General features: G+C 38.8%; 1 protein-coding gene across 1 annotated transcript; it reads right to left on the bottom strand.

The window, feature by feature from the left end:
• Nucleotides 1–4,963: 4,963 nt before the first annotated feature.
• LOC129773509 (uncharacterized) lies at nucleotides 4,964–5,692 on the bottom strand. Its single transcript, XM_055777123.1, has one exon. The coding sequence runs from the start codon at nucleotides 5,690–5,692 to the stop codon at nucleotides 4,964–4,966; it is 729 nt and encodes a 242-aa protein (XP_055633098.1).
• Between the last annotated feature and the right edge of the window lie 5,143 nt (nucleotides 5,693–10,835).

The following is a 10,835-nucleotide window of genomic DNA, read 5'->3' as shown; positions in this document are numbered from 1 at the left end:
ACTCCATAGCCGCCATCTAAATCGTTACATACACTGCGTTTCATAACTATGAAACCACTCCATTTTTCTGAGTTTCCAGAGATATGTAAGAAGTCGATTTAATTGAAGTATATAGTGTAGAATACAATAACTATCTTCATTTATAAGACTGATCATTTGAACTTTATTGTTGTGTTCAGACTAGAAACATTCAAAAAATTCAAATTCCGGTGTTTCATAACTATAAAACCAGATGGGAAAATTTTACTCCTTTACAGAATTAACGTCAATTTAACATGAATAACAATATGTTTCTAATTCGTAGGTCATCTTTAGTTCTCAATCAGTTCAAATAACCCATTCGGGGTGGTTTCGACCAAGCTGCACCATATTGTAGTGTGTATCTCTCACTACACAGAGGATACTGCTCGTTTGAGCTCTTCAAATCACTCATACTGCGTGTAAGCTGCATCTACTATTCGTACGATCACTCTTCATAAGCTCTTGAAAGGTTTTGAACTGGTAAATAAATTGACCAGTCCAAAATCTAAGCCCCTATTCATTAAACGATGTCATGTCCTTCCGGGTTTTATGAGTTGATGCCATATTACCCAATTATTAATTATTACATTGTTTTGGATGCAACAGCAGTACATGATTCTGAAGTATTTCATTGCAACTAGTTGTGGATCACCAACTCTTTCCGCACCTTTTGGACCGAAAGGTGGTTCGCAGAGAGGGGGCAGTTCCTCAGAAAAGTCAAGGGCACGATTGGTAGGTTTGACGATGTTAAAGGAATGAGAGAACAACGAATCCTGTCCAGACTGAAGACCGGTCACTGCTCGGTCTCACATGTATTCAATAGAGGACCCTTCCATCTACTCTGCGACCTCTGCCAAATCCACAACTCCGTCGAGCACTTCTTGTATGGTTGCCCGAAATTTGATGATCTGCGAAACCTTCATGGAATCAGCGGGAGTGTAAGAGACATCTCGAGGGACGATTCAGCAAGAGTAGCAGCGCTTGTCTGCTACCTAAAAGATGTCGAACTATTTTTCAAGATCTAGCGTCTGAACAATGGATCAGACAAGAAGATCCTTGTTCCTTCCCCTCCACTATGAAGGGGAATAAGAACACTTCGGCATCTCCGACAGCACGGCTTCTTCTTCACTGGCCTGGTGCCATGGGTCGGGGACATCCTTGTCATCTGGTCCAACAAGCAAACAGCAAGTTCTTTGTTAAGTTATGTTTCGCGAAGGGATTTATATGTGTTTAATTTTTACGCCTCTCAAATAAATAATTAAAAAAAATATTTCATTGCACTTCTGACTGTTCATTTTAAAAAACATAAAATTTGTAAGAAATACAAATCTGACGCTAATCTCGAAAAATATCTGAACATTTACAAACAGCTCAACTGAACTGTTAAAATGGCCTTTGAAGATTACATTTTTTTTCGTGTCTATATTACGAATAAACAACACGGTTTTTTCAAAGGACGCTCAACAACAATAAATTTGCTGGAATTTGTCACATTCACTTTGAATGCAATGGATAATGGTAATCAGTGTTAAAGCACTTATCTACGCAGTTGATATGAAGCTGTATATGGAAATAAAGAATGAAGAAGACTCAAACATTCAAAAATGAAGTTGACATCTTTTATAATTGGTGCACTAAGGGTTTATTACAGCTTAATGTAAGGAAATGCACTTTGATGACTTTTACAAGGAAAAGAACACAATTGAACAATAGTGTTAAGCTGGGAAATCAAACCATCAATAGATGTCAACGAGTAAGAGACTTAGGCGTGGTCTTAGATTCGAAACTAACCTTCGTTGATCATTATTGATTAGAGATTGGATGGGTTTTCCGTGTACTGGTTTTTCGGAGGGCTCAGCAAACATGTATTCCACCAATTGGTTGTCGAAGTGAATATTAACACATATTTTATTCTAACACATATTATTAAACTATGTGGACATGCTGATGGATTCCGACCGACTAGTTATTTTTCCGACTGTTATTATTGTCTTTCATCGATGAATTCCCTATTGTTTTTTTGTGAATAACCGAGATTCGTAAAGGGTGATGGGATAAACTCACAGCATCTTATATCGACATCCGGGGGGTGATATGCCTAAACATCCCGACCCCCCCTGAAATTAGGAATTTCAGTTGAATCTTGTGATACACTTTCGACCGATTCAGTAGTTGGTGTAACTGGGAGTAAACAAATTTTGGTAACTGGTCTCTTCAAATAGCCACTCGAAGTACGCAGAGTTACAACGCGAACTATACCATCATTTCCTGAGTGCACTTGGATGGCCCGTATACATCTTCCACTTCATCGACGACTGATTCTCGTCGACAATGATGACAAGTCTCCCTGGTTCTATTTTTACTGGCGGGTGCCAGTTTCTCACTCGAGCTTGAAGTTGAGCCAAATACTCAAGATTCCATCGACGCCAAAAATTCTGAAGTTGCTGCTGAATTTGTTGCCAATGAGCGAGCCGGTTACTTGGAGTGCACGTGTACTGCTGGTCGGGTAACGCTTGCAGTGATGATCCCACAAGGAAGTGAGCTGGCGTAAGCGGCTGGAGATCTGTGGGGTCGTCCGTAAGCGATGTGAGATGCCTCGAATTCAAGCAACCTTCTACTTGGGCTAACAATGTTGTAAAATCTTAATAAGATACAGAAGAGCGCCCTAAAATTCGAAGGTGTTTTTTGGCGGAACGCACAGCAGCTTCCCACAATCCACCGAAGTGTGGAGCGCCTGGCGGAATAAAGTGCCAATTGATTCCATCTTGTGCACATTGAATTCGTATTTCTTCATGGTATTTACGGCATTGTAATTTCTGAAGGAGTTCTCGTAATTCGTTGCGTGCGCCGACAAAATTAGTACCATTGTCGGAATATATATGGGAACATTTGCCTCTGCGAGCAGTGAAACGTCGGAGAGCTTGGATAAACTTAGCGGTGGATAAGTCCGAAACCAATTCTAAATGAACCGCCTTGGTACTGAAGCAGATAAACACTGCCACATAAGCCTTGATCGGAGCTCTCCGATAGCCTTGTCGTATAAACACTGGGCCAAAATAATCTACCCCAGTTGTGGTGAACGGCCGTGAAGCAGTAAAGCGTTTAACAGGTAGCTGCCCCATGAATTGTTGTAGTAGCTGAGGTTTTGCTCGATAACAGCTGAGACAGTGGTGCACGGTAGTCCGACATAAATTTCGTCCCCCCAATGGCCAGAATCTTTGACGAATTTCGTTTAACATAAGTTGCGGTCCGGCATGGAGTAATCGTTTGTGATAGCTGACAGCTAGGAGTTTTGAAAATTGATGATTTCCTGGAATCACCATTGGATGTTTTACATCGTCATACAGTTCGGCGTTCTCTAGTCTTCCTCCGATGCGAATGATTCCCACACTGGAAAGTCTTGGATTAAACCATCTTAATTTGGAGTCATGATGTACATATTCGCCTTTCGACAATGCCTTTATTTCTTTACAGAAAGTTTCCTGCTGAACCAATTGGACAAGTCGGATTTCTGCTGCCAGTAATTCTTTGGGTGATAGTGGCACAGAACGAACCCGCTTAGCATCTGGAGTTTTCAAATTCTGTAGATAACTGTTGTTGCGATGCGAAGTTTATGCAGCTCTGGAATCGTTTTATGGAATTCCATCCAATAATTCAATAATGGTTGCGGAAGTATTTCATCCCAATCTAAGGCAAGGCGCAAATTGAGACGCATATAACGCGAGTAACTTGGCGCGATACAGCGCCTGTTTTTGTGGCTAATGAAAACAGATAGAACGGTGCAAATTGGCCAGATGACGCGATATGGTGGAGCGCTCGTGAGACACGACTCGCGCGACGCTGTGGCTGAACCACAGTTTCTCGTGCTGGTCATGCCGGTTGTGGTAGTTGTGTTGGTGAACAATCATATAGCGCCGTGGGTTTGACACTGTATGGCTGTACTGGTCGGGTGATTGTGTTAGTAAATAAATATATCGCGCAACTCTGTGTTAATCAGTCATTGTATGCGAGTGGCATGTTATTTACACCAAACTGCGACTCAATATGCGCTCCACCACGCTACGTTTGTGGCACGTATGAGTCGTGTTGGTAGTCTCACGTTCGCTTACGAGCGCTATACGCTTCTCAATTTGCGCCTAGCCTAAGGGTTGTTTGGCATTATTTTTTAGTTCCCAAATGCGCTGCATGAATATTTTGGCCTTTGTTACCACGGGTCCAACCAAACCTAAGGGATCGAAAATTCTTGCGATGCATGAAAGAACTTTTCGCTTGGTCATCTCTGTGGTGGGTGTTGACGAACATTCAATGTTTAACCGGAACCCGAATCGAGGAGTGCACGTGCCATAAATTCACACCCCGATTCATCGACTATCGAAACCACCGCAGTGGCTAGTAGAACTTTACTAATTAATTCGCTCGTGGTATTGACTACTTGTTCGTCCACCGCTATTGCGGCTGTAACTACTCTTTCGGTAATGCTTGCGTTTCCCGCTTCCCTCGTTTGATTTTCGGACCCTTTTGGTTGCGAATACTTGAATCCTTCGTCTGTTTTATAGCAGACAAGCGTGTGATGACGTTCCTTACAAAGTTTACATGAAAATTTAGAAACGCAATTCTTCGCTTGATGGCCCTTGCGGAAGCAATTGCGGCACAGCGAATGCTGTCGAATAATCTTTTCCCGATCATTTACTGACATTTTTCCGAACGCTGGGCAAGTAAACAAAGGATGTGAATCAGTGCAGGAGAAACATCTGCTCGGATTCGTTTGGAAAACCCCGTGGCTAGTAATTTTGGCGGGTTGAATCTTTCTAAAGGATGTTTGTGTTGGTTCTGCTTGTTTAGTAGGCAAAGACTCCAGAACTTTAATACGGCGATGTAAAAATTTCAAAATGTCACTGAATTTTTCCTCTTCTAAAGTTGATGACTTTTCCTCCCAGCTGCGTCATGTTTTTTCGTCTAATCTTGTGCTAAGCAAATGAATTAGAACTAGATCCTTATATTGTTCTGGCTCGGTTAACTGATCTAGAATCTTGGTTGCCTTCTCAAAGCCTTCTACCAATCGGTGTAACTCTACAGCCGATTCCTTCTTAACATTTGGAATGTCGAACAAATTCTGCACCTGCCTTTTACGAAGAATTTTGCTATTAGAATATCTTTTCACAAGAAGCTCCCAGGCGATACAGTAGCTAGCTTGCGTTAATGGCAAAGACGATATTACTGCTAGAGCTTCTCCTTCCAACTGGCTCCGAAGATAATGAAATTTTTCAATCTCAGGCAACTCATTAGACAGATGAATCAAGAACAGGAATAGATCTCGAAACGTCAACCAATCTCCTACGTCCCCTGAGAACTTCGGAAGACTTATCAATGGTAATTTCACATGCGGATGAGAAGTCGTAGTAGAAGAGGACTGCGAAACCTGGGGTGATCTCATGGCTGCGTTTTGATCGGGATTCTCCCAAAGCTTGGATAGCAGGAATCCTTTTAATGTAAAGAATTTATTTTGAAAATCTGCACGCTCCTTAACGTACTTTTCTCCAGCTTCATCCGCTTCAGTATCGGTCAATTCCGTCTCAGTCATCGATTCGTTTATCTTCTCCCACAGTGGCTCCAATTTCTCCAACCGCGACGTCAGCTCTTGGTGTTGTTCATTGGCTTCATACTCCTCCATGAAGGAATATATTACATTAAACGATGTCATCAGAGTACGAAGACGAATTTGTTTGACCCGCAACTTTGACATTTTGTAGCATAAGCGTTGATTGTTGATCCGAGAACCGAGAAGTGGAGAAAGAAAAAATAGGAAGCACCTTTTGATGGTAAGTGGTGATTGGAGAGGTACTAACCTGCTCCTAATAAATTCGTGCCTAGAACTTATTAGGGAAAATGTCCGGATGATGGTTAGAATCCTTGTATGGGTATATTCCAGGAACTGCGATGGATGATGTAGTCCGTTTACTTGGGATGCGAACAATGTGTTGCATAAACCTTGGAGGGAATCCGGAAAGAAAATCCGAAGCGGAATAACAGGGAAACTGTTTAGTTGATTTGGAAAGCTACTCACATGCTATCCACTTATCCAGGCCTTGTATTGAATATAATGTGGAACAAAGGTTGTTGATAGCCAAGTATGGCGTTCGATGAATAGTCGATCTCAAAAATGGATCCTTCTTTTGTCCGCTAAGCCAATATTGTGATTGTTTCTTCCGAAGACAATGGCGTAAACTTCCTTTGGATTGGATGTTTCCAGGATTTTCCAATTACCGTATTGGAAATCCGGTTCGAAGGACCAGCTGATTAGGGATTGGATGGGTTTTCCGTGTACTGGTTTTTCGGAGGGCTCAGCAAACATGTATTCCACCAATTGGTTGTCGAAGTGAATATTAACACATATTTTATTCTAACACATATTATTAAACTATGTGGACATGCTGATGGATTCCGACCGACTAGTTATTTTTCCGACTGTTATTATTGTCTTTCATCGATGAATTCCCTATTGTTTTTTTGTGAATAACCGAGATTCGTAAAGGGTGATGGGATAAACTCACAGCATCTCATATCGACATCCGGGGGGTGATATGCCTAAACAATTATAATAGAGCAAATAATATGTTGAGCTCCATCAAACGCTTTAGCTACCATTTCCAGGATCCGTACCCAATAAAAACATTATACGTTACATACGATAGATCAATTCTCGAATACTGTAGTATTGTATGATCCCCCTACATAACTTCACACGAAGACAGAATTGAATCTGTTCAAAAACAATTTTTATTATTTGCACTTTGTGAACTAGGCTGGTCTTCATATCATCTCCCTCCATATGAGATACGTTGCAAGCTAATCAATATGAAAAGCATCAAAGAACGTCGGAACTCTGCCATGATTCTATTTGTTATTGACATTATGTAACAACGAGTAGACTCAGAAGAAATATTAGAAACCTAAATTTTTACGCACCCATTAGGCACCTGAGAAACCCTAACATTTTCTACATAGATTACCGAAGAACGAATTATGCCAAATATAGTCCTATTAATCGTATGATGAGCCTCTGTAACGAACACAGTGAAATAATTGATGTAACCATGTCAAAGGTCACTGCTTGAAGACTATCTGAATAGAATAAGATATAGTTCAATTTCACTGTAATATTTAGGCAGCATATTTAGTCTACGCTGGTTTGACGAAATAAATAAAAAAAATTGATTTTGTAACTTGTTAAAATCCTCTTTTGAATTAAACGTATAAATTATCCAGCTAGCTTTCTTTAGTTTCAAGTAAATAGTTTTGAGTAGTATTAAGAATGTATCGGTCTACAATACATTGACGACAATAAAATAAATAAATAAGTACAATAGATTGACGACAATAAATAAAATTAATAAATAAATAAATAATTGGGCAACTTGGCATAAATTAATAAAATCCGGAAAGTAATGGCATGGTTTAATGAATAGGGGCTTCAGATTCTGGGCTGGTCAGCTTGTTTGCCAGATCAAAACCCTATCAAAATTCTTGAGGAGTGATCGTACGAATAGTAGTGGAGCTTACAAGAAGTATGAGTGAGAACTTAAACGAGCAGTATCCTCTGCGTAGAACGAGATACACACTACAACATGGTGCAGCTTGGACGAAACCACTCCGAATGGGTTATTTGAACTGATTGAGAACTAAAGATGACCTACGAATTAGAAACTTATTGTAATTCATGGCCAATTGACGTTATTTTTGTAAAGGAGTGATAGTTTTTCCATCTGGTCCTATAGTTAAGAAACACTGGAATTTCAGTTTTTTGAATGTTTCGCGCTAGAACACAACAATAATGTTCAAATGGCCAGTCTTATAAATGAGGATAGGTATTATATCCTACACTATATACTTCAATTCAACCGACTTCTTGCATATCACTGAAAACTCTGAGAAAATTAGTGGTTATGAAACGCAGTGTAGAATAATTAGATTTCATCGGTTATCGGGGTGCGGATCTCAGGCGATCTGTCGGTTGAGACTCACAGGGGACTTCTGCTCTTTAATGTGACGCCGGAAGGTGTTCGGCGGAAAGCGGTCTGCAACATGCGGGGCACGATTTTCAACAAACGTGCTTTTGAAATATTTCGGAATAAAAATCAATACGTTTGATTACCCGACCATACTTTTCCGATATTCTGTGGTGTTTAGACTTAGACTTAGTGATATTACAGTGAAGCGGTCAAGCGAAGTCACTTATCTTATCATCAACAGCAATATTAGGGTCGTTTGAAAAATCCATGCAAAAAGAAAACTACTCAAATGTTTGGGGTAAATCTTTCTTTATTTTTCATTATAGTCTCCTTTTAAGATTACACACTCCGTTCAATGCAGCTCTAGTTGTTCGATTCCTTCCGAAGAATGGGATTTGTCCAAGTCTGAAAAATACCCATTGAAGAATTTCATGCCAACTCGTCTTAGGAGTTGGCAGCACCATCTCAGATAGCAGCGAAACGTTGTGGTAGTAAACTCATGGATCTTCTTAACCACTTTGCATACTTGAAATATTCGAAAAAGAATTAGACTACTTTTTTCAAAGGGCCAAAAATTTTTTCTTGATTTTTTACGAAAAATTATGACTCAAAAAGTTTTTCTAACAACAACTTTTTCATGTTTTCTTTGAATAAAAAAATAACTAATCCTAATTTTCCCCTTTCTCCCTTTCCCTTTCTTTACGAGCGTCGTCTTTAGACATCAGGGTGATACTGCACACCGATCACACCAGCGCGATATATAATACATACTTTTAGTATGGAACCCCTGAAAAAAATTATGTTTTATTCGTTACATTTCTGTGTGTAAATTCTCGCGCTTGACATGTTTCTGAATAGAAAAAAGTTTGCAGAGCATTTAAATCGCGATAATTTATACGTACAAATGTGACGGATCAAACATTAATTTTTCAAAGAAGAACTAAAAAAGTTGATGTTCGAAAAACTTTTTTTCTGTAAAAGTGCCCATCTTCCGATGCATGAGTGACTTGTTAGAAATTGTAAGGGCTATTCATATCTGTTTTTTCAGAATTTTCAAAAAATATGTTTTCGAGAATAATTTTCATAGAATTTTTTTCAACAATTTACATGATATTTTTAAATGAAAACATAAAAAATTTCCTACATTTCATTCTTTGACTAAAATTTTGTGGATCTGATAGATTTTGTGTGAGAATTTTTTTGAAATTTCGAATTTTTTTCGACTTTTTTTCGAAAAATCTTACTTTAAAAACTATAAGATCTACAAAATGTTGGTTAAAGAAAAAAATGTAGGGAATTATTTATGTTTTCATTAAAAAATAAGAAGCAAAATTTTTGAAAAAAAATCATTGCGAAAAAAAATATTTTGAAGATTAAAATTTATTTTTATCGAAAACATGTTTTTTTAAACATTCTAATAAAACAGATGTGAATATCTCATACAATTTCCAACAAGTCACCTTTTTCAGGGAAAAAGTTTTTCGAACATCAACTTTTTCATATTTTTCTTTGAAAAATTAACCCATTAGTGCCCAGCGCATGAAATTCAATACGCAAAAATGTCTGTTTTCGAAAAACTGTTTTTGATGAAACTAAAGTGTTAAGCGCATTTTAAATGGTACCACATGACAATTTAAGAGTGTTTTTTTGTGTCAGTGACATTTTATCCGTCATTTTTGTTGTTTTGTTGTGTATTGAAGTTTGCAAAGATCGAGTTTAATGGAGTCGCAAAAGTCGCATAAATTTTCAAAGTTTTACCTCCTCAAGGATTCTAAACTGCTCAAATCTGTGACACAACACTACTAGACGAGTGTAAAAAATGATATCTAGCAAAAAATCCGAAGAAAATTATGAGACCGCAAAAAAACTCTATCTTTACTTTTGTTTTGAGCGTATGAAATTTCATACGCTGTGCAACTACAGTATATTTTTTTCTCAATAGGATATATCAGCTTCCCGATAATCCGGAGGAGCCGTACAATTATCTGATTGATTTGGACGAAGACGCTTTCGAAAACCTAGTGTCAACAAATGATATTGACTTTGTCATCGTGCCCCCAAGCGGTGGAGACAGCGATGTGGATGCTGGAGATAGTGACTCGGAGGACGGCCCTTCCGGTTTTGGCAAACAAGTGAATGTCGAGACCAACATTGAACGAGATCAATCACAAGAATGCTCCTCGGGCAGCAGCAAGAAGCGGAGAGACAGACACTGGGAAAAAGATGGACTAGAAAGTTTCATGCCACTTGGATCAAGTTCTTGTACTTGCAATGGTTTAATGTTTGATCCGTAACGTTTGTATATATAAATTATCGCGATTTACATGCTCTGCTAACTTTTTTCTATTCAGAAACATGTCAAGAACATGTCAAACGTGAGAATTTACACACAAAAATGTAATAAAACATCATTTTTTTCACAGGTCTCCATACAAAAATACTCTATATTCCGGAAACCATAAAAGATAGATAATTGACGTCTTCGACGAAAGCTCATATTTTAATAAGATCTAAAACTTTGTCTGATACACAATATCGCTATCTTGGCTAGGGCTCTGCATAGTCATAGTCAACTGAGGATAATCAGCTGACTATCTGAATGACTATATCCATATTCAGCTAGTAATGACTTTTGGCTTCTTCACGCAGTTTCTCCGCCAAAACGACTGAACAGTCAGTCGGGCATTAAGTCGCTATCTCCCTCTACCGACTCGACTATATCATTTCATTCTTCCCAGTAAAATTGTCCTCATTGCATTTTGAAGTGACTTCCCACAAAACGAATTCGTTTCTCTCTTTCTCTCT

This window comes from Toxorhynchites rutilus, chromosome 3 (genome assembly GCF_029784135.1).
Source record: "Toxorhynchites rutilus septentrionalis strain SRP chromosome 3, ASM2978413v1, whole genome shotgun sequence".
Taxonomy (NCBI): Eukaryota; Metazoa; Arthropoda; class Insecta; order Diptera; family Culicidae; genus Toxorhynchites; species Toxorhynchites rutilus.
This window is presented reverse-complemented; position numbering and strand designations above follow the sequence as displayed.

Excerpts from the sequence above, each read along its gene's own strand:
- LOC129773509 (XM_055777123.1), bottom strand. The coding sequence starts at position 5,692 with ATGGAGGAGTATGAAGCCAATGAACAACACCAAGAGCTGACGTCGCGG.